We start from the raw sequence: 24,564 nt of genomic DNA, 5'->3' as shown, positions 1-24,564 counted from the left end.
TTAAGAAATTTTCTACTCACTCTACATACCACCCACAGATCCCTCCTTCTCACTCCTGCCCCCCTCCAGCCCTCCCTTCAGATAGGATTTCAGTGGCTCCGGATGGCTTGGAACTTGTTACACCATGGGACAGATGAAGAACGCCCTCCTGATACAGCTTCCCTAGCTTGATGCTGCCATGTCCAGCTGTTTGCAAGCTGCTGCTGTCACTGTCCTGACTGCTTCCTCCTGCCCCTCCCCTTCCTCCTGCTCCCCCTCCTCCTCCCCTCCTCCTCATTTCTGACAGGGTCTCACCATGTAGACCTGGCTAGTCTGAAATTCACTATGCAGACCCAAACTCACAGAGATCCTCCTGCCTCTGCTTCTAAAGTTATTCACCATGCATGGCTGCTCAAAAGAGTCTGCTTGTTTGTTTGTTTTTGTTTGTTTTGAGACAGGGTTTTCTCTGTGTAGCCCTAGCTGTCCTGGAACTCACTCTGTATGTAGACCAGGCTGGCCTCCAACCCGCAGAGATCTGCCTGCCTCTGCCTCTTGAGTGCTGGGATTAAAGGCGTGCGCCACCACCACCCCCCAGCTGGTTTTGAGTCTTAAATAAGATAATTTATTCAAGTGTGACGCACATGGATCAATAGAAACTGGAGTCTAACAGTCCCTATCTGCTTGGATGAGATCCAGCGGGGCCAGTAGAGACAAAAACAAATGTATCCCTCCAGGGCTGTGTTCCCAGCTCAGCACAGCCTTTGATCCTACCGCCTCGCCACAGAGGGGGCTGTCCCCCCATACATGACTGTAACCTCCTCTGGCTATTTCATTCACTGAACCCCCACTTAGTGCTTGGCCCTGGTAGATCTGTTTTCACCACACCAGCCATCATCGGGTAGATAGGAACATGGTTCAAAGCCGTCAAGCAACGGACTTGTTAAAGTCACACGACCAGGAAGAAGCAGCGACCAGAAACCCGTCTGAGTGACTTCAAGTCCTGGGTCTTTTCCAACATGGCTTTATGGATCTAATCCGCCTAAATCACAGCAGGTACCTACAGGATGTTTGTTCATGGACAGGCTAGTGGTGCCGGACAGTGGTGGCGCACACCTTGAATTCTAGCACTTGAGAAGCAGGTGGATCTCTGAGTTCGAGGCCAGCCTGGTCTGTGGAGGAGTTTCAGGACAGCCAGGACTACACAGAGAAAGGCTGATCCATGCAGAATTTTCCTCATTTACTAAGTAATGACCAGCGGGGAATGTAAATGCTCCCACTCATCCTGTTTGTGGTACTGGAAATGGAACCCAGGGGCTGGAACATGCTAGGTAAATGTATTACTATTGATCCATACTCTGGACTCCTTACTCACTGGTGGATTCTAGGCAGACATTTTACCACTGGATAGCTCCCCCAGCCCCTCACTGGGGGATTCTAGGCAGGAGCTCTACCACTGAGCCACACCCCAGCCCCTCACTGGAGGATTCTAGGCAGGTGCTCTACCACTGAGCCACACCCCAGCCCCTCACTGGGGGACTCTAGGCAGGTGCTCTACCCCTGAGCTCTGGCTCTAACAGGCTTTTTTTACCAGAGAATCCCAAGTAGCTTACTTAGTGAAGGGGCTACCGAACGGGCCTTGAATTGGCACCCATATTGCAGCCTCCCACAGAGCTTTCAAAGTGCCCTCTGCTGCACCTTATCTCCCAGGAGAAAGTGACCTTTGGCACATATTCCTCAAGACCCTCTGAAGGCCGGAGGCTGTTCAAGGGTCCTAGTCCCGAGGGCTTGCCCTCCGCACAAGGCTGGCATCATGCACTCTGTAGGTGCTGACTCTGCGTTCTGTGAAAGGAGCCCTCAGGCTGGAAAGAACCCTCCCAGCCCCAAGGGACCCAGGGCACCCACTCACACTGAATGTACCAGGCCCTCCAGATGGCGTTGTTGAGGCGGATCTTGTCCCGGCACAGCAATTTGAGGCCTTTGAAGTTCTTCCACTTGGGAGACACCAGCTTGCCACTGTGGGAGAGGATGAGAGGAAAAGATGGGGGGGGTGGCGACGAGAAGATGGAGGCGTTTCTATACTTACTACCCTTCCCTTCCATCATCAGTAACTGGGATTTCCCCGGAATCCCCAAGTCCTCTCTATTATCTAACATGCCCGAAATTCCTACCCTGAAGGCAAACCGTAGAAATAGACATCCAGACCCCACCCCGTATCCATTGGTCATCTCCCACCCAAAGGCAGGTACTTCTTTCTTGGGGGGGCGGGGGTTTCGAGGCAGGGTTTCTCTGTGTAGCTTTGTGCCTTTCCTGGCACTCTGTAGCCCAGGCTGGCCTCGAACTCACAAAGATCCACCTGCCTCTGCCTCCCGAATGCTGGGATTAAAGGCGTGCGCCACCACTGCCCAGTGACAGGTACTTCTTACTAACTGTTTTCAGAGTAACACTGTCCATTGGCCTCAAGGGGAAGAGTTTTCACATGCAGTGTGTGTGTGTGTGTGTGTGTGTGTGTGTGTGTGTGTGTGTAGAAGGGGAAAGAGTTTCCTTTTTTTTAAGATTTATTTTTATTTTATGTGCATTGGTGTTTCGCCTACATGTACAGCTGTGTGAGGGTGCCAGATCCCCTGGAACTGGAGTTACAGACAACTGTGAGCTGCTATGTGGGTGCTGGGAATTGAACCTGGGTCCTCCGGAAGAGCAGTGCTCTTAACCACTGAGCCATCGCTCCAGCCCACGAGTTTCTATAAGTAGCCCAGGCTGGCCTGGAATTGGAAATCATGTCACCTTATGGTCAGAGAGATGCTAGAGGAGGTCTCACCGCTCCGTGAGGATCTATAGGCAGTCGGTGGCTGCTGGGAGAGGGGGACATGGTTTCTACAGCGGTGAAGACACTGGTAGGGTGCCCATGTTCCTATAAATAACCCCTCGGCCATGAGCCTATGGCAACCCTAAACTCACCAGGTAACAACAACAACAGAAGACATGAGGTCCAGCCTGATGACCCAAGTGTGACCGCCATGATCCACACGGTGGAACTCTGTAGCACAGACTCCCACAAGTTGTCCTCTGACCTGATATCACACCAGGGCATTCACCCCGCCTCCCCGAACACACACAATGAATAAATGTTACTTAAAATTGTAAGACATGATGCTGGGCAGTGGTGGCTCACACCTTTAATCCCAGCACTTGGGAGGCAAAGGCAGGTGGATATCTCTGAGTTTGAGGTCAGCATGGTCTACAAAGTGAGTGCCAGGACAGGGGACCCCCCACTCCATCCCCCCATAAGCAGAAAGACATGAAAATAGAAGGGAACTAAGAAGAGGAAGAATGGATGTCAGCTGCAGTGCGAGAGGGCAGGAGAGTGTAATCCAAATGCATCATACACAGGTATAAAGATGCCATAATTAAATGGACTCTTGTATAATTAATATATGCTACTAAAAAGCCAGGAAATCCTCCTGCCTCGGCAACCCCAGTGCAGCAATTATAGGGGGTATGTAACATCATGAAGGGCTCTCACATCTTTCTCTTTCTTTTGTCTTTGAGAGAGGGTCTTACCTAGTCTTCAGATAGTATAGTGTAAGGCTTGAGTGTGTAATCTTGGGCTCAATATGTAGCTGAGGCTGGCCTTGAACTCCTGATGCCCCTGCCTCTGCCTCCAGAGTGCTAGGATTAGAGGTGTGTGCCACCATGCCCAGCTTCTCATACCCATTTCTTACACCTTTGTGTCTTTAGTGTCTCCCTGTACCACATGCATGCCTGGTGCCCACAAAGGCCAGAAGAGGGCATCAGAGTGCCTGGAGCTGGAGTTACAGATGACTATGAGCTGCCATGTGGGTGCTGGGAAACAAACCTGCATCCTCTGAGAGAGCAGCGAGTCTTCCCAACCAACCAAGCGATCTCTCTAGCCCCAACACCCACTTCTTAGGGGTAGGATAAAGACCTTCTTCAGGGCAGGGGAGGAAAAGAGACACTGCATAGTAGGGACACACAGGATCTTACCATGTAGCCCTGGCTAGCCTAGAGCTCACTACGTAGACCAGGCTGGCCTTGAACTCACAGAGATCTGTCTGCCTCTGCCCCCTGAGTGCTGAGATTTAACGTGTGTACCACCATGCCTCACTTCCAGTCCCTTTTCTGCTTGTCAGTCAGGCTTCCATAGGTCCATGAGACACTTAGGGGAAGAGGGACAGTTTCCCTGGATAAGAAGGAAGTGCTCATGTGTCCATCGTACATGTGTGGCCATCTAGAGGAAGCAGGCAGTCATGCCTTTCTGCCAGGCAGCATGATGGAAAGAATCGTTTGGCCAAAGGAAGACAGCATGGAAACAGAATGTTAACCTTGACCTTAACCTGGGGTCCACAGAGCGCACGGTGTGAAGGGGTTGTGTACAGGTAATGGCTTCAATTCTAAAGGTCCCTCTGAGAACAGGCCAAGTTATCACCACCGGGAAGCCGACCGAAGCGGCCAAGATGAAGACGATAAAGGTCTTGGACACCGTCCCATCTCAGCCTTATCCTTCCAACCTTCCTTCCTCACGATCTAGAAGCCAAGCTTGCATCTACGTCACTCCCATCTATCTTTTCACTCCTCGCTCCGAGAAGCCCCTAAGGTTCTGCCTTCCAGAAGGCCAGGCTCGGGTTGGGGGTGTGTGGCTCTTCCTAGAATCCCCCAGTGAGGGGCTGGGGATGTGGTTCGGTGACAGCGAGCTTTCCCAGGAACTGGACAAGACCTGGATCCCATCCTCAGCACTACACACACACACACACACACACACACACACCCCACCCACCGCACCACACACACGCACACACACACACACGCACGCACCCACGCACAGTCAGGCCTGCTCGCCCAGTGGCTCCCCTCATGATATGGGTAAGGGGTGGGTAGGTGGCCACCTGACTCCTTGTTTCTCCCTTCCTGCTTCCGTGAGTGCATGGGTTATTGGGCCCCTCTCCTCTCTGGTCTCCAAGCTCCAGTATTTGCTTTGGGCTAATGGTGACTGCCAGGGTGTGGGACGTGGGGCGGCAGGGGCTGCCACCTCAGGAGACAACAGGCTTCATTACCCAAATAGGCTACACCAGCCTGATGGCTGGCCCCTTACCTCCCATGGCTAGATAAATACCATCTGTCCAGTAAGGCAACATGATTGGGTGGGGGACTCTGAGCCTTCCTGGGTCAGCTTCTTTTGTGGTGTGGGGTGAGTGGGGGACACTCCTAAATTTGTGGCCCCTGTCTGTATCCCAGCAACCATTAGGCTCTGCTCACCCAGGGTCCTACCTCAGCCTTCCGCTGTTCCTCTCCCAGCTCCCTCAGAGGTTTTGGTAGCCTAGGCTGAGGGAGATGAGCCCTTGATAATATCGAAGCCGAAAGGAAAGGATTAGGTTGGATGTATGTGAGGGGAAGGGTCTGGTCTGGTACAAAAAAAAAAAGAAGTCTAGGGCCAATGATCAAAAGTTGTGAGCAATGAGGGAAAACAGAAAACCTCAGCGAGGTGGGAGGAAGAGGGGGGAGGGAGGGAAAGATTTGTTTGTGGAGACCAGAGGACGATCTTTTTTTTTTTTTTTTTTTTTTTTGAGACAGGTTTCTCTGAACAGGCCTTCTGGAGCTCACCCTGTAGCCCAGGCTGGCCTCGAACTCACAGAGATCTGCCTGGCTCTGCCTCCCGAGTGCTGGGATTAAAGATGTGTACCACCACTGCCCGGCCAGAGGACGATCTTAAATACGGTTCCTCGCATGCTATCCACCTTGGTTTTTGAGACAAGGGTCTCTCATTGCCCTAGAACTCACCCATCCCCACCAAGTAAGCTAAGCTGGCCGCCACGGAGCCGCAGGCATCCATCCGTCTCTGGGCTCAGCCCTGGGACCACAAGCGCACACTGGCAAGCCCGGCCCTTTTCCCTGTGGGCTCTGGGGATTGGACTCAGGCCCTCAAGCTTGCAAGGAAAATACTTTATCAACAGAGCTAGCTCGGGAGTCCCTCTTTTGTGTCCATTTGTTTATTTAACACAGGGGACTGGCTATGGAGCCCAGGCTGGTCTGGATCCTCACCCTCCTGCCTCAGCCTGTGGAGTGTTGGGATGGTAGACCCCACGCCACCGCTCCCTAGATAGACAAGTGCCTTCTTGGAACTCATACAGCTGTCCTCCCTAGGGCTTCCACCCACAGAACCAGGGAACACAGTGTGCCAGAAGGGCTCCTTGGCAAGGGTGAGGCACACGGGCAGGCGTCGGCAGGCTGTCCTTCTCCCTGTCTCACTGACCAGTTCCACCCACCCCTGGACCCCCTGCCTGTGTGCCCCACCCCCACCTTTCCAGCTGCTCTCTGGATCGTCTCACCCTCTGAAATCCCAGAACCCTATTCGTCTTAAATTGGATTCTAAGTCTTCCCGTCTGAGCTTGTGTTTGTTTGTTTGTTTGTTTATTTGAGACATGATCTCTTGAATCTCAGGCTAGCCTTGAACCTTAAATTCCTACGCAGCAGAGGATAACCCTGACCTCCTCCTGACCCCCCTTCCTCAGCCTGAGTTCTGGGATCCCAGGCATGCTCAACCACGCATGGTTTATGAGCTTGAGCATGGGGTGCTCGCTTTTGTTTTTATTTTTATTTCTTATTATTGGGAGGGGTGTGCGTGCCTGGCACGTGGAGGTCAGAGGGCAACTTTGAGGAGTCTATGCTCTCCAGCCACTTTGATGCAGGAAGTACAGTCCCTTGTAGAGCCCGATCTCCCAGTCCATACTTTATTCTTTCACCAAGGGTGCGAAACCAAAGACTCCTGTGTACTTGGCCACCCCCATCCTCGGTGCTTAGAATCCCATTTAAGAGAATTTAATGTTCTAAGCTCTGTGGGGAGAAAACGTGGCACTCTCCACCCTAGCTGCCTACCAGTCAGCCTCAGAAGGGAGCAGCAGTTCTGGGACCGTGTTCTGTCCTTTCTAGTACTATTTCCCTATAACCTCTCCCCATTTCGCTGTTCAGTCTGAGCTGAGAGGCCCAGCAAGCCAGCCCAAGACGACTGTTGTGTAGAGAATGTAGGAAATGGGAGACCCTTTGGGGGAACTTGGGAACCACAGGCTTCGTGTGGCTCATGCCTGCAATCCCAGCACTTGGGGGGGCCAGCCTCTGCTATATAGTGAGTTCCAGGCTAGCTTGATCTACCATATGAAACCCTCTCAACGAGAGAGAGGGCGGGGTAAGGCTATCCTCCGCTCCTCCATGAGACCCCAATAACTGGGAGTCTTTGGTAGCTAAAACACTGTGCCAGTGTGAGCTGCCTCTGGTCTTCTGAGACCTTAGATGCCCCCTTCCCAGGCAGTCTCATGATGTCCGAGGGCGGGGGAGGGGGAATGGGACAAGGAATTTGAACTTTCCACATCGGTCTCAGCGCCCTGAACTATCAGGTTGCAACATGACCCGGGCTTGGGGCCAGAACATGTGGGCCAAGGTTACACTGCCTCCAGCCAATGGGGTCGCGCAGCTCTGCCGCCACGAGGTAGGCCACGCTCCCCTGCAATCCCCACCCCTGCTCCAGGTCCCCAATGGGGCTGCAGGTGCCGGTCTACAGCCAACCGTTCTACGAAAGGGAGGAGGCTCGCTGAAGAAGAGTGGTATTTGCAGAGAGGAAAGATCAAGGCCGGCCGATCCCCCTTTCTCTCCTACTGTTTTCGGTTGATAATTTATCCTGGTCTCTGTGCTCCCGGGAACTTTGCTCCAGGGCACTGGGCCAGGACCCCAGTTCGCGCCCTCCTCTGGGACATGTAGGTGGGGCTGGAGCTGGGCGCGGCTCCGGAGCTCTCAGCTATAGCAAGGGGTTCCTGGCTGCGTTACAGCCTCCCACAGATACCGGGTTCGGGGACCCGAAGCAAGGCAGACTGCAGCACCCCCTGCTGGCTCTGGGCAGGTCCTGGGCAACCTCTTCCCGCCAACCTTGACATAGCGTTCTAAATCCGGCGTGGTGGCTCAGGCCAGTAATCCCGGTATTGGGGTGGGCTGAGATAGGAGTCTAGCCTGGGCTACCAAGCTCCACGCCAACCTGAACTTCAGAGTGAGATTGTCTCACCAAACTAAATCAAACCAAACAAATGATGTGCAGGCAATCGGGGAGTGGGCGAGAAACTGTATCCATGAGTTGACTTGGCTATGAGGGCGATCCCGAGAGAACTGCAGTGTGCGGAGGGGGGGGGAATGAGTGGGACTTTGAGGGGACTGCTGGGGATAGACGAAACAGTCCCGGAATCACACGAATGGAGGGAAGGAGGGGGTGGACGGGATGGCTTATAGTTTGGGGAGTGTGAGGGACACCTGGCATTTCTTGAGGGCAGAGGCAAGAGAAGCAGGGAGAGGGGCCCCACCGCAAGAGACCCTGCAGGAGTGGAGGGCAAGACCGCGGCGCCACGAGCAGGGGAATCGCAAATGATTCACGGGGGTCAGTAGACTGGCTCAGGACCCGGGGAGGGGGAGGATGCCTAGGCTGTGTCCAGAGTTCCCCGGAGCAGCGTGGGACCAGAACCCCAGTGCGCGGTCCCCCACGGAAAGCTGGGAGCTCGGGCTCCCCAGTCCGCCCTCACCTGTAAGCCAGGCTCAAGCACTCGAAGAGGCGGGTGAGTGTCGGATCGATGCTGCGCGGCCCGAAGTCGGAGACCCCCATGGGCCCCTCCTGGTCGCGTCGCCGGGTCAGCGAGTCGCTATGCGGCGAGGACACCATGAAGTGTCCGCTGTGGATGACCTGTGATCGGTGCAAGCCACCCGCGCTGCGCCGGAGACTCGGATCCTCCGAGTCTGTATCCGAGTCCGAATCCGGGCAGGGGACGACCCGGGGCACCTGCAAATCCACGGCTAGATCCGCCAGAGCGCGCGCCATGGTCACTGTGATCGCCAACTCCCCTGCGCTCTGGGGAGCAGCTAGAGCTCCTAACGTGGCCCACTGGACCTTATTAACATGGCCACGCCCCTGTTTCTGATAGGCCCTCGAGATGGGCGTGTCCTTGGTGGTAGGTGGGGCTTAAATTAATATAACCACTGAGCCAGGTACTGGTCCTGGAGCTTTGGCGTGCAGCGCCTTTCTTTCTGTTATGAGCCCTTTTTAGTCTCTACTTCTCAGGTCTCAGAAAAGCTTGGCTGGGCATGGGGCTGCAGCTCGGTTGGTAGCGTGCTTGCCTAGCATGCACGAAGCTCTGGGTTCGATCACCCGCACCACAGAAACTTGGCATGGTGGCGCAGGTCTGAGATCTCAGCACTCGGGAGGTGAAGGCAAAGAGATCCTAAGTTAGAGTCAACAATATGGCTAGCGTGTAAAGATGTTTGTCGCCAGGCCTGACGACATGAGTTCCAATCCAAAGACCCACACAGTGGAAGAAGATACTGGACTTTTTGAGTTGACCTTTTAACTCCACACGTGAGCGTGGCACCACGCATTCCCAGACACATAAACACTAAATAATTAAATAATGAAATAGCACAAGTTCAAGAATCACTCTCTGCTTCAGAGTGAGTTCTGTATGTCCCTCACCTGTCTTTCTTCACTTTTCCAGGGTCCTGTGTGGCTGACCCCCAATGTGAGCTAGCACCCAAGTCCTCTTAGGATTGTCCCACACCTGTACAGCAAAGTTCAGAAGGGGGGTTCCTGAGAGTCCCCCCTCTCTAGGTCACCTCCCCTGTCCTTTAGCAGGCTGTCTGCTCAGGGAGTTCCCTCACTGACCCAAGGTCCAGCTTCTGTCCCTGACTTTTTTTTTAAGGACAAACACCAGGCTAGGCATTAACAACCGCTACCTAACTGAACAGGTAAAAGTCCTTTTCTGAGGCACCAGCTAAGGATGGCTCAATGGTAGAGTGCTTACCTAACATTCACAAGGTCTTGGGTTCAATCCCCTGCACTGCACAAACAAAAACCCCTTGTCTGAGGCACACCACACAGGAATGGAAACACAGCCTCAAGGTCTCATCTAGATGTGTAGATGTTGGTCCAAAAGCTGCTTCAAGTGCCCCAGGCCTCCTACCCCCAAGGGAAAGATCTCTGAGTGGAATCCCAGAGACTTTCTCACTAGCTGAGTCAGGTGGAAGGATCATGGATGATTCTATTTGGGGGACTCTGCTTCATTACACACACATACCCCAACCAGCAGTGGCTCTTCAAACCTCAATTCTACTCCCCAGGTCCTGAGAAAAACCTTTAGAGACCTCAGCAACATAAAGATAGGCTTAGAGCTGGGCAGTAGTGGTGCACAGTTTTAGTCCCAGCACTCAGGAGGCAGAGACAAGCAGATCTCTGTGAGTTCGAGGCCAGCCTGGTCTACAGAGCAAGTTGCAGGACAGCCAAAGTCACAGAGAAACCCTAATTCAAAAAACAAACAAACAAGATAAGCTTAAACTGGGTGGTGTGGCACAGGTCTTTAGTTGCAGCACTTGGGAGGCAGAGGAAGGTGGATCTCTGATTTCTAGGCCAGCCTGGTCTACAGAGCAATATCTAGGGCAGCCAGGCTACACAGAAGAATCCTGACTCAAAAGAAAAGAAAAAAAGAAAAGGAAGAAACTTATAAAACTCCCAGCACTGTGGAAGCAGAGACAAGATCATTATAGGCCAATTTAGTCTGCACAGAAAGTTCCAGACTGAGGCTGGGCCTGTAGTTTAGTTGGGAGAGTACTTGTCTATGCAGCCCAGAGGAAGCTGTGGGTTCAATCCCCCAGCACTTTGTAAACCAGGTGTGGTGTTACACGTCTGTAGTCTTAGCTCTGGGAAGACAGAGGCAGAAGATCAGAGTTCAAAGTCATGCCTGGCTGCAGAGCAAGTGTGAGGCCAGCCAGGGACTACATGGTGAGACCCTCTCCCTCCAAAAGAAAGCAGGGCTGGGGAGATGGCTCATGGGTCAAGATGCTTGCTGCCAAGCCTGATGACCAGTTCTTGGAACCCACAAGGTAGAAGAGAACCAGCTCCTACAAGTGGTTCCCCGACCTTCACCCATGAACACTGTTGGCACATGTGTGTGCTCTTGCCCTCTCTCTCTCTAACACACACACACACACACACACACACACACACACACACACACACACGAATAAACACAAACGTAAAAAACAAAGTCAAAACAAAAACCTCAAAACAACAACAAAATCCACTGTAGTGTGCAACAACCGCAAGCATGCCCCAGACTCTTGCTTTTTGTCCACAGTGGCATGACATGACACAATGCCTCTTCCAGGTGGCATGGTGTAAGCTGGCCTGGTTCACCTCTCGGTGCCTCTCTCTCTTGCCCTCTAGTACCCAATGCCCAGAGTTCACAGCCTCTTAAATAAATAAGTCTGGTTCACGGTCCACAGGCTCCACGATGAATCTTGACTGGGTGCGGAAACCCAGTTTTTCCCAGCAACCCTACCTGACACCCTCTCAGCCTCCCAGGCTTACCTCTTGAGGTTTCTCCCCTAGACTGCTCACACAGAAGTGCCAAGTTGGATCTGCCTGAGATCACAATGGGTGCACCGGCCTCTCTTTCCCACTAGATGGCAAATTCCCTGGCAGAATCAACAATCTGTTCTTTACAGTCCAACTTCCCCTTAGGAGCTAATGTGGCCAGACTTGGTGGCTCACCCCCTTAATCCCAGCACTCAGAAGGCAGAGGCAGGAGGACCCCTGTGAGTTTGAGGCCAGCCTGGTCTACATAGGGAGCTCTAGGGTAGCCCGGACTACATAGTGAGACCCTGTCTCACAAAACAAATGAATGGACAAATGAACAACAACAACAAAAAAAGCGCTAATGTACATTTGCTGAATAGATGAGTTTGTCACATTTATCGGCTAGTTACACTGTTGTCCATCTATCTACTCACCCGTTCATTCATCCATCCATTATCCATCTACCTATGTTCTATCTGTACACCATCTCTCCATCTCTCATTCAACATCTGTTCTCTCTCCTTCATGTATTTAGTTATCTATCCATCTACCATCATCCATCTGTCCATCCATCTCGCCATCTATCCATTTGTCATCTATTTATCTATTTATTCACCGATTGTCCATCTGTCTTAGTTAGGGTTTCTGTTGCTGTGAGGAGACACCGTGACCAAGGCAACTCTTATAAAGGACAACATTTCATTGTGGTGACTCGCTTACAGTTTCAGAGGTTTAGTCCGTTATCATCATGGCAGGGAACAAGGCAGCAGGCAGCAGACATGGTGCTAGAGAAGGAGCTGAGAGCTCTACATCTTGACTCACAGGCAACAAGAAGTGGTCTGAGACACTGAGCGGTATCTTGAGCATATATGAGACCTCAAAGCCTGCCTCCACAGTGATGCACGTTCTCCAGCAAGACCACACCCACTCCAACAAGACTGCACCTCCTTTTGGAGGCCATTTTCTTTTACACATCATGCCACCCATCTAAATATCTATCCACCATCTATTGTCCATCTATCTGTTCATCTATCCATCCAAGTGTTTATTTATCCATCCCATCGTCTATCTACCCATCTATCAAATTCACCCATCATCTGTCCATCTGTTATTCACCCATTCATCAACTAAGCAATCTCTCCATCATCTATCTATCCATTCAACTGTATCTTAGTTACTTTTCTGTTGTTGTAGTAAAATAGAGCATTAAGGGAGAAAGCGTTTACTCCGGCACATAGTTCAAAGGCACTGTCATGTCATGGAGGAGAGGACAAGGCAGCAGGAGCTTGGAGCATCTGGTCACACCCTCCGTCAAGAAGCAAAAAGCATGAAAGACACTGCTGCTTAGCAACCTTTCTCCATTTACATAGCCCAGGATCCCAGCTAGGGAATGGAGCCACCCACAGTGGACGGGTCTTATCTCAATGAACAAAATCCAAAGAATCCCCTTCTGGACATGTCCACAGGTTTATCTCAGAAGTGACTCTAGATTCTGTTGAGTTGACAACAATATCACTATCGCATCAACTATGCAGCCATCTACCTTTTTTTTTTTTTACAGGGTCTGACCTGGAACTCATTCTGTTGTAGACTAGCCTGCCTTACCTCCTGAGTGCTGGAATTGAAGGCAGGCAAGCACCAGACCAGGCCCCATCCACTAATTCTTGTACTCACCTATGTATCTATTATCCAACCATCTCTCTATAAATACATCTAACTACCCATCTATTATTGTTCCACATATTGATCTACACACACACACACACACACACACACACACACACACACACGCGCGCGCAAACACACACACAGACATACACAGACACACACACACACACACAGACACACACACAAAATAAGTGAAACTTTAACTTAAAAGGGAAAACTGGGGCTGGAGAGATGGCTCAGCAGTTAGGGACACTTTTTCATTCCCAGCACCCACATGGTGGCTCACAAACACCTGCAACTCCAGTTCCAAGGGATCTGATGCCCTCTTCCCCAGGCACACACATGGCACAACAATACAATAAGGCATTCATACACATAAATCTAAAAAAAAAAAATGTTTAAGTTAAAAAAAATTAAGCTGGGCAGTGGCGGCGCAAGCCTTTAATCCCAGCACTCGGGAGGCAGAGGCAGGTGGATCTCTGTGAGTTCGAGGCCAGCCTGGGCTACAGAGTGAGTTCCAGGATAGCCAGGGCTACACAGAGAAACCCTGTCTCAAAAAGGAAAAAAAAAATGACAATGCATTTATGGGCTATGAGTGGGGGAATCAGAAGCTGAGGGTACAGATACAATTTTCTTTGTTTCTTTGTTTCTGGGGGAGGCAGGGTTTCTGTTTATTGTTTGTTTGATTTTTTTTTTTTTTTTTTTTTTTTAGGATAGGATCCCTTGTAAACCAGGCTGACCTAGAATGTACTATGTAACTGTGGATGACTTTGAACTTCTGATGCCCCAGCCTCCACCTCTTGAGTACTGAGGATCACAGTGGGTCCCGGCCACGGCTGGCAGGAAGAGCAGGTGATGAAACTTGTTGAATTGGATGGTAGAAGCGCTTTCACAACCCCAAACACACCAAGAACCATCGAACAATGGGCAACGTTTTTAAAAATTAAAAGGGGGGGGAGGGCAGCAAGATGGGTCAGTGGGTAAAGGTGCTCACTGCCAAGCCTGAAGATCTGAGTGTGATCCCCAGAACCCACATGGTGGCAGGAGAGGACAAGTCCCTAAATGTCCTCTGACTATCACACGTCCTTTGGCACATGCCTACATCAATGAATAAATACAATTCAAAGTTGGTTTTTTTTGTTTTTGTTTTTTTTTTGGTTTGGTGGTTTGTCGTTGTTGTTGTTGTTGTTTTGGTTTTTAGAGACAGGGTTCCTCTGTGTAGTTTTGGTGCCTGTTCTAGATCTCGGTCTGTAGACCAGGCTGGACTCCAACTCACAGAAATCAGCCTGGCTCTGCCTCCCTAGTGCTGGGATTAAAGGCATGTGCCACCGCTGCCCAGCCAAAGTTTTATCAAGAAGAAAATAGATGAATTTTTATAATACATAAATTATATCTCAATAAAAAATAAAATAGGGACTTGGGAGCTGGAGAGATGGCTTAGAGGTTAAGAGCACCAGCTGCTCTTCCAGAGAGCCTGGGTTTAATTCCCAGCACCTACATGGCAGCGCACAGCTGTCTGTAACCCCCATCCTCGAAGATCTGACACCCTCTTCTGGCCTCTGGGGGCACCAGGCACACGTGCGGTGCACAAACGTGCACGCAGGTGAAACACATAAAAATAAATAATAAAAGATAGGGGCTTGTGTACATGATTCTGTTTTCTGGCCATCCTCCTGATTGTGGGTATGTGGTTAACATCTCCATGTCCAGGGCTGGAGAGATGGCTCAGAGGTTAAGAGCACTGGCTGTTCTTCCAGAGGTCCTGAGTTCAATTCCCAGCAACCATATGGTGGTTCCCAACCATCTACATACATAGAGACCTAGTATCTTCTTCTGGCCTGCAGGCATGCATACAGACAGAACGCTGTATACATAATAAATAAAACTAAAAAAAAAAAAACATTTCCATGTCCATTTTACAGAAGGGAATCAAGCCTCCTAGGGGTGAAGTTATTCAGAGGGGTCCAGTGAGGACTGGTGATGAACAGCTGGTATTTATGACCAGTTTATCACCTACGGGATCTTTGATACCTCTGCAGCCTCCTGACTTTATATCCATTTTGCAGATAGGACCAGAAGCTCTGTTGAAGGTCACAGGAGTGTTGAGAGGGTTTGCTTTGGGGTCCCCCCCTTTTTTGTTTATTTAAACTTATTTATTTATTTATTTTGGTTTTTCAAGACAGGGTTTCTCTGTGTAGCTTTGTACCTTTCCTGGAACTCGCTTTGGAGACCAGGCTGGCCTCAACTCACAGAGATCCGCCTGCCTCTGCCTCCCGAGTGTTGGGATTAAAGGCGTGTGCCACCACCGCCCAGCTTGTTTTGTTTTTAAAGACAGGGTTTCTCTGCGTAACCGTCCTGGCTGTCCTGGAACTCACTCTGTACACCAAACTGGCCTTGAACTCACAGAGATTTGCCTGCCTGTCTCCTGAGTGCTGAGATTAAAGATGTGCACCACCACTGCCCAGCCTTTTGTTTAGTTTTTTTAAGACCTGGTCTTATGTAGCTAGAAAGATTCAGGGCACAACGGCTCATACTGCTAATCTCGGCACTTGGGAAGCTGAAGCAGGAGGATTGCAGTGAGCTGGGGGCCAGTCTAAGCTACATGGTGAGTTCCAAGTCAGTGGAGACCAAGGGTGAGAGTCTGTTTCAAAAACCAGAGAGAGATTTAACTGTGTGACTAACTGGTAACAAGGCGGGAAGCCACTTCCTCGTCTAGGCGTGAGCATTGAGCTTCTCCATGAGTGAGTCCAAATGTCATTGAGAAATGTGGGCCATCGAAAGTCGGGCGGTGGTGGCGCACACCTTTAATCCCAGCACTCGGGAGGCAGAGGCAGGTGGATCTCTGTGAGTTCGAGGCCAGCCTGGGCTACAGAGCGAGATCCAGGAAAGGTGCAAAGCTACACAGAGAAACCCTGTCTCGAAAAAATCAAAAAAAAAAAAAAAAAAGAGAAATGTGGGCCATCGAGATGGCTCAGCAGGTAACGGTGCTTGCTGCAAACTCCGCCAATCTGAGTCAAATCCCCAGGACCCACATGGTGGAAGGAGAGAACTGATTCCTGCACGTTGTCCTCTGACCTCCATACATTGATAAATGTAAATATGTTAAAGGAAGTCAGATTGGATTAATTTTCATAACAGAAATATCCAATTGTTCTAACAAATATATGAGCCTTGGCGCTGGCAGCATGGTTCAATTGGCTGTATGCTCGCCTGGAACGCACAAAGCCGTGTATTTGATTCCCAGCACCACATCAGCTTGGAAGACGTGGCACAAGCTTGTGATCCCAACATCAGAAGATGGAGGCAGGAGGATCAGAAGTTCAAGGTCATCCTCAACTACATAGCAAAGTGCAAGGACAGCCTGGGCTACATGAGACGCTGTCTCAAAAAAATAAAAAGTTAGGGGCTGAAGAGATGGTTCACCAGTTAAGAGCATTGACTGCTCTTCCAGAGGACCAGGGTTCAATTCCCAGCCCCAAATGGCAGCGTACAACTGTCTGTAACTCCAGTTCCAAGGGATCCAATACCCTCACACAGACATACATGCAGACAAACACTACTGTCATAAAGTAAAAATAAATTAATTAAAAATAAAATTAAAAAATAAAAAGTGAGCCTGGTGTAGTGGCGCACACCTTTAGTCCCAGCACTCAGGAGGCAGAGGCAGGCAGATCTCTGAGTTCGAGGCCAGCCTGGTCTACAGAGTGAGTTCCAGGACAGCCAGAGATACACAGAGAAACCCTGTCTGGAAAAAAATAAATAAGGCCGGATGGTGGTGGCGCATGCCTTTGATCCCAGCACTTGGGAGGGAGAACCAGGTGGATCTCTGTGAGTTCCCTGTGAGTTCCACAGAGGGAGATCCAGGGCAGGCTCCAAAGCTACACAGAAAAACACTGTCTCACAAAACCAAAAAAAGACAAAGAAAAAAAAATAAGAAGTGTCTCAAGCCTATAGTGACGGTACACTAATTTCCTCACTTGGGAGGCTGCGGCAGGAGAGTGTCACACATTTTATACTGCGGCTGTTCCATGGAGGTTGCCTCTGGTCCTTCCTGGAAAAAAACGATATCTCTGGGCTCTGCGAGGGTAAGGGGGCTGAGGAGGCTAAGAAGGAGAGGTGGAAGAGGAGGAGGAATGGAGTGAGCCCCCCTCCCGTTCCTTCATCCGATCTTCTCTCCGTCGTCTACCCACGCAGTCATTTCCCTGTTTATCGATCCATCCCCCGGTCACCAACGTGCCGCTCCACCTTGTTCATCTACATCCATCATCCCTCTGTCCATCCATCTCCATCCAATCCAACTCAACTATCCATCACACTCATTCTCCTCCCCCTCCCCCCCACACCTAAGCCTCCTGAGTGCTGGGATCACACCTGTGTGGCACCTCACTCCCAGGCTTCAGTGATTCAGCTCTCCATCTCTCCATCCACCCACCAATCTCCAACCAGTTTTGTTTCTATGTCAATTCATATTTCCATAGACATATTTACCTATTTTTTCCACTTAAAATTTACGATGATTATTGTTACGATTAGTGGGTGTCGTGTGCGCATTCACACTCGGTGTCGTGGTGTGTCTGAGGAGGTCGAGTGACAGCTTTCAAGAGTCTGTGCTCACCTTTCTCTGTGGGTTCCAGGGATTCAACCCAGGCAGAGGCAAGGGCCATTACCTGCTGAGGCACCTTACTGGCTCCCTTTCTCCCTCACTTCTTTCTTTCTCTTTTCTTTTTTTTTGGGGGGGGAGGAGCGGGGGGGGGGGACGAGTCTTATGTAGCTGGGGCTAGCCTTGAACTCATTATGTAGCCAAGGATGACCTTGAACTCCTAATCTTACTGCCTCTACTTTCCGAATACTGGAACTGCAAGTATTTGCCACCACATCCAGTTTGTTTATTCTTCCATTTCTTCATCTGTTTGATGCCCAAACACCCAATCCCATGCATGTGAGCTGCCCAAACACCCAATCTGTTGCCATGAGACCCCCAAGAAAGCCGAGAGGGGAGCTCAGAAGCTTGTACGCTGTTCCAAGGTTCCCACCCCTTTGCAACTCAGCAGGCAGAAGGATGTCCGCCCAGCAGAGATCAGAGAGGGACAGAAGCCATGTCACAGACTGGAGGTCAGTGAATGCAGTGACTTTCAGCCTAAGGGTCAGAAAGGGCACACAGCTAAAAAGCACACTTGCCAAAGACTGAATGGAAACTGGGTACACAGATGTCAGAGAAAATGCACGGGGATGGAATGGGGGCGGCTGGCAGGGCTGGGGGAACCAAAGCGGTAGGTCGCTTCACTGGCTGGGGAGACGTGCAGCCTGGAAACCCACACAGCTGCTAAGCCCACTGGCTCACCTGGGCCAGGACAGAGGTCGTCAGAGCCAGGTTCCGCCTAAAAGCCTGGCTCCAGCGTCCTTCAGAGTGCAGACAGGGTTTCTCTGTGTAGCTTTGCGCCTTTCCTGGATCTCTGCTCTGTAGCCCAGGCTGGCCTCGAACTCACAGAGATCCACCTGGCTCTGCCTCCCGAGTGCTGGGATTAAAGGTGTGCGCCACCATCGCCCAGCTCTTCATTTCTTTTTTAAAGTAGAACCAAGGAAAAAAGATTCTGGATTTTTTTTAATTTGGTTTTTTTTGTTTTGTTTTGTTTTGTTTTGAGGCAGGGTGTGTGTACAGGTCACTATATAGTCCTGGCTGGTCTCAAACTGTGATCACAGAGATCCACCTGCCTCTGCCTCCTGGGAGCCGGGACACGTCTGGCTGTGGCTGCTTGTTCTTTCTTTTTCCTTTTGGAGACAGGGTGTCATGTAGCCCAGGCCTCAAATCCAGATCTTTTTCCCTCTCCCCCTCCCCAGTGCTGGGATCACAGAACTGGCACCACCACACCCCGTCCGTGCAGTGCTGATAAGGAACTGAGCTTCATGCGTACTAAAGGCAAGCACCTTACCCACTGGTTTTGGTAGGGGCTGTATTAGGCAGGGCGTGGCCATTGGTGGCTGCTAGGCTTGATTATGATTTGTTTCCCTGAATTACAATTTTTAATCACCAAAGTCTCACGTCAATGGTATTAAGAGGGTGGAAACTCAGCCGGGCAGTGGTGGTGCTCGCCTTTAATCCCAGCACTCGGGAGGCAGAGGCAGAAGGATCTCTGTGAGTTCGAGGCCAGCCTGGTCTACAGAGTGAGTTCCAGGACAGGCTCCAAAGCTACACAGAGATACCCTGTCTGGGGAGTGGGGGGAAGAGGGTGGAAACTCCTTCCCCCTTTCTTTGGGCAGCAAGATGGGTCAGCAGGTAAGGGTTTCCTCAAAAGCCTGGAGATGCGAGTTCGATTCCCAGAACCCGCATAAAGGCAGAAGAGAACTAACTCTATGAAAGCTGTTCTCTGACCTCCACACGTGCAACCCCTTCAAAATCTTGTTCACGTGCACACACACACACACACACACACACACACACACACACACAAAGAAAAGAAGGAAGGATGAAAACTTAAAAAAAAAATATGCTGGGTTAATTTCAGCACTCCAGAGGCAGAGGCAGGCAGATCTCTGTGAGTTCAAGGTCAGCCTGATCTACAGAGTGAGATTCAGGACAGTCGGGGCTACACAGAGAAACCCTGTCTTGCAAAACAAACAAACAAAAACAAAACAAAACAAAAATACAATGTTATTTAGTCCTGGCTAGTCTGATACTGGAACTCACTATATAGCTCGGGCTGGCTTCAAACTCAGGACAACAAGGCTCTTCTTGTGTCTCTTGAGTGCCAGGACTGCAGGTGTGCACCACAACAAAGCGTTCAGGTGGTGCTGGGAATGGAAGCCCCGCCTTTGTGAATAGTGAACAAGCACTCAACAGACTGACCCGCTGACTGACCTGCTCTCCTAGCCCGGCCTTTTCTCTTTATAATGTCAGAACTCTCGGAATTTTGTTACAGTAACAAAAAACTGCCAGGTACAATGATTGAACTCAACCTCCAGTATCCCAACTGTCCCTGTCCAGCCATCCCATCTCATAACCCTCCCCCCCCACTCTCCCACCCCTCCACCCTCACCCTGGCCTCTGCTGTTAGTGGAAGAGTTGTTGAAAATGTAACCCTTCTTCCCAGGCATTATGGTGCACGCTTTTAATCCTAGCACTCGGGAGGCAGAGAAGGATCTCTGTGACTTGGAGGCCAGCCTGGTTTACACAGTGAATTCCTGGACAGCCAGAGGTACACAGTAAGACCTTGTCTGGAAAACAGAGGGGGGGGGGAGGAGAGAGGAAGAAGATGAGGGGGAGGAGGAGAGGGGAGAGAAAAAGAAAAAAGTAAAGAAAATCTATCCCTTTGCCTTGGTCTCCATTAGCTAGCACCCATGCTTAAACTATCTGGGGTCACCAGCAATTTTAACAAGCAAAAACATATTCTCCATTATAATGTAGCCAAACACTGCCTGCTAGACCTATCTATTGGTCCAATCAAACCACCCAACCACAACCTCAGTGATCTAAATCATACAAGTTCCGGTCAAGCCTGGTGTGGTGGCATGTGCCTGCAACCCCGGCACTCAGAAAACCAAGATAGGAGGACTACTAGTGCCAGGCCAGCCTGGGCTACATAGCGAGTCCCCCATACTAACTGGGCAACTTAACAAAATAATGTCTCGAAATGTCTCAGAAAATGAGGAACTGAACATGTTAGCATGTTCCTGTCATTCCAGCTCTTGGGAGGCAGAGGAAGGAAGGGTTAGCAGTTCAAGGGTAGCTTCAGCTACATAGTGAGTCTGAGGCCAGGGCTTTAGGGGACATTTTCTCAACATCCCCCGCCCCGCCCCAGAAAAAAAAACCTGCACCCAATCACCCATCCCAACCCAAGTACATAAGTAAATAAATAAACCTGGAGCTGCGGCTGTAGCTCTGTGGAGGAGTTCAACCACCAGGACCAGGAAAAAAAAAAAGACAATACAAACAGTGATGAGGGCTGGAGAGACGCCTCAGTGGTTAAGAGTTTTACTGCTCTTGCAGAGGACCTGAGTTCAGTTCCCAGCACCCTCAATTGCCTACAACTCCAGCTCCAGGGACTCTAACACCCTCTTCCAGTCACCAAGGGCATCTGCACTCATGTGCACGCAACACATATACATACAAAATTAAGAATTAACTGAGCCGCGCACGCTTAATCCAGCACTCACAGAGCACGGATTCGAAGTTACATGATAGAAAGCAAAACACAAAGTAACAAAATTCCTTTTTCTCTTCTCTCTTTTCTCTCTCTCTCTCTCTCTCTCTCTCTCTCTCTCTCTCTCTCTCTGACAGGGTCTTACTGTATAGCCTAAGCTGGCATCGAACTCACATAGGATTGTGTGCCTCTGCCTCCTGAGTGCTGGGATCTAAGGCATGTGCCATCATACCCAACAAACATAAATCTTTAAATAACAACACCTTGCTGAGCATAATGGCACACACCTTTAATCCCGGCCCTAGAGGAGCAGATGTCTGTGAGTTCAAGGACAGCCAGGGGCTACATAGAGAGACCCTGTAAACAATAAAGATAACGATAAAGTTTCAGGCTTGTCCCATTTGACAGTAATGTGTGTCTGGGGAACGGAAGGGTGACCCATCTCTCAGGCTCCCTCCCACCAATACTGCGTGCCAGGTGAGTCTAGGCAAGGATGAGGCAAACAGTGGGTACCTGCTATTTACAGAGGGGGTGGCCAGCGTGAAGCAGGCAAGCTGGAAGACTCACTGTCTGCAAAGTCCATGCCCTGTGAGGACCGTGAGGACTCCGCCTGTTCCCTGGGGGCTCACTCACTGCTGTGCAGGAAGGTGGGCAGGTTGGACCAGTGGAAAGTAGGCAAGGGAGACAGTCTAGCCTCGAGTTGCTCACAGCCATCGCTCCCCAGGGAACAGGCAGAATCTCCTGGCCCTGGGCCTTGCATCATTGGAGAAAAGAGAGAGAAAAAAAAAAGACAGAGAGAGACAGAGGAAAGAGAGAGGTAGATGAGAAAAAAGAGGGAAGGACAGAAAGACAGAGAGAGAGGAGAAAGAGACAGAGGCAAAGACAGGGAGAGATAAAGAGGAGAGAGATCGAGTTAAAAACAGGAGAGAGAGATGGAGAGAAAGTGAGGTGCAGAGAAAGAAACAAACAGATCAAAGACAGAGACATGAAGAAAAAGAGATCAAGGAGAGAGAGACATAAAGAAACAGAGAAATAGACACAGAGATAAAGCTAGGGAGACAGAGAGAGAGATGGAGACAGAGACACAGAGTGACGAGGAGAGAAAAAAATCAGACAGATGAAGAGACCGGAGACAGAGTGAGATAAAGACAAAAGATGGAGAGAGAGAGAGAGAGAGAGAGAGAGAGAGAGAGAGAGAGAGAGAGAGAGAGAGAGATCTAGAAGGCCCAGCACAGACATCATGATTACACTCTGTCCATTTTCCAGGTGGAAAGTTGAGGCCACTCAACAGATATGCTCTGAAGTGCAGCCTCTTCTTTGGGGCATTATCGGAAGACATTATCTCTAGCTTCCTTGTGTGCCTGGGTGGATTCTGTGCACACTGCTTAGGAGAAAGAGGGGACCTTGGAGATGGGGTGACAGTCTAAGTTGCTCCATCCCAAATCACCATCTGCCTGGGGAAGAGCAGGGTCACACAGAGCCATAGAGTTAGATAATGTGCTTTTACGGTTCAGGGCTCCCTGGTACAGGGCCGTGGGGTGCAGGGCACAGCCTGAAGCACAATCCTTTCCTATTGCACAATCTTGAGCACCACTGCACAAGGAGAAAGAGCACGCGGCAGGAGCAGATCAGCGGCTCTGGAGGTTGGTGTGGCCTCCTCAGTGGCTACCACGACACGATGTGCCATTTACCTTGTGTTATTGTCGCAAAAAGTAAAATAGGGTGGTGGAGGTGCCTCAGCTGGTCAAGGTACCCGCTGCCAACCCTGATGACCTGAGTCCAATCTGTGGAGCCCACATTGTGGAGAGAGAAACTCCAGAGTTGTCCTCCGACTGCCACGGGCATGTGCCCATAACACACACACACACACACACACACACACACACACACACACACACGTCACACACCGATAAATTAAAATGTAAATAATAATTGATAATAAGAAGAAGACATGATAGAACCTGGAAATCAGGACCTAGAAGACGGACAGTCTGACAGCTTTCTCCAAGGGACTTAGGGACTCTGAAGCCTGCTGGAGCCGGCTTGTCCCCTGTGGGATGAGTGGTTCAGGACAGTTATGTCAGGGCATCAGGCCACTGGACAAGATGGAAAACGGGTCTCAGGGACAAATCTCTTTGAGTCACACACCTGGTAGGGCTGACACTGAAACAAACGTTGACTAGGCAGCGGCTCTGGGACCGTCAACTTGGACCTGTATCCTGGGCTAGCCCAGGAGGTGCATCGGTATTTATCAGGGTCACGACCAGTTCTGGGAGCGTTCTGCTCCTGGCCCTGGTAGGGGGACCCTCTTCTCCGATGTGAGCAGCACCAGCTTCAAAGAGGAGAGGCGGGTGTGAGGCACCTTGTTGGAGTCTCGGGTTCGGGAGATGTGGATCGGGAGAGAGGTGAGGTGGAGGAAGGGGTCCACAGCATACAGCCACTTAGGATCTGATCTAGGTCAGGGTCACAGCCCACACAGCCTGCCAAGGGAGAGCTGGCATTTCCTTGCCTACCATGTTTCTAGCCTCAGGGACCGCTGGGCGGAAGGAAGACAGAAAGACAGTGGAGGAGCCAGGGGCAGCAGAGGGAGCAGAAAACAGCAATTCCGATCAGACTGCCTGGGTTCACATCCCAGCTCTGCTACTTCGAGGCTGTGTGACCTTCAGCCACTGCCTTGACCTCTCTGGACCTCTGTCTCCTGAGCTACAAGTATCAATAATAGCCTTTCTGTCTCGGGTATTCATGAAGGAGGAACAGGGCCAAGAAAAACCTCCCATGACACCTGGTTTACAGTCAATGTAAAAGATTTATCATTCCTGTTTTTCTTTTCTTTTCTTTTTTTTTTCTTTTTGGTTTTTCAAGACAGGGTTTCTTTGTGTAACCTTGGCTGTCCTGGAACTCACTTTGTAGCCCAGGCTGGCCTCAAACTCACAGAGGTCCGCCTGCCTCTGCCTCCGAGTGCTGGGATTAAAGGTGTGTGTGCCACCACGGCCCGGCTTCCATTCCTTCTTTCTCTGGCCAAAGACAGTCCTCAATTTTTACTTCTGTTGTTGTTGTTATGTGTGTGTGTGTTGTCCTTTTGAGATAGGGTCTCACTGTGTAACCCTGGTTGGCCTGGAACTCACTATGGAAACCAGGCCTTGAGCTCATAGAGATCTGCCTGCTTGTGCCTCCACAGAGCTGGAATTAAAGGCGTTTGTTTGCCACCACACCTGGCCTGTTATTACTGTTCTTTGTTGTTTTGTCTGGAGACGGGGTCTCATGTATCTCAGGCTGGCCTCGAACTTGCTGTGCAGCTAAGGATGATCGTGAACTCCTGCCTCTACCCGGACTCCCTAATGCTGGAATTACAGGCATGCACCACCACACCTGGTTTATACGGTGTTGGGT

The 24,564-nt window shown here is 50.5% G+C and overlaps 1 protein-coding gene across 6 annotated transcripts in view; it reads right to left on the bottom strand.

Annotated features, from left to right (window-relative positions):
- Positions 1–24,564, bottom strand: part of Mlxipl (MLX interacting protein like) — a 48,457-nt gene that overhangs the window by 22,683 nt on the left and 1,210 nt on the right. For 4 of the 6 annotated variants that reach the window (XM_028860659.2, XM_028860661.2, XM_028860660.2 and 1 more), the window contains exons 1-2: positions 8,550–8,903; positions 1,886–1,992 (exon numbers count right to left, since the gene is read on the bottom strand). In XM_028860659.2, the coding sequence (XP_028716492.1) occupies positions 1,886–1,992; positions 8,550–8,842 (400 nt within the window). In that variant the 5' untranslated portion in view covers positions 8,843–8,903. Of the gene's footprint in view, positions 1–1,885; positions 1,993–8,549; positions 8,904–24,564 lie in introns of those variants that run through there. The other 2 variants (XM_028860664.2, XM_028860665.2) reach the window with 2 other exon arrangements.

This window comes from Peromyscus leucopus, chromosome 23 (assembly GCF_004664715.2).
Source record: "Peromyscus leucopus breed LL Stock chromosome 23, UCI_PerLeu_2.1, whole genome shotgun sequence".
In the NCBI taxonomy this organism is placed as follows: domain Eukaryota; kingdom Metazoa; phylum Chordata; class Mammalia; order Rodentia; family Cricetidae; genus Peromyscus; species Peromyscus leucopus.
Note: the sequence above shows the minus strand (reverse complement) of the source record. Positions and strands in the feature narration are given on the sequence as shown.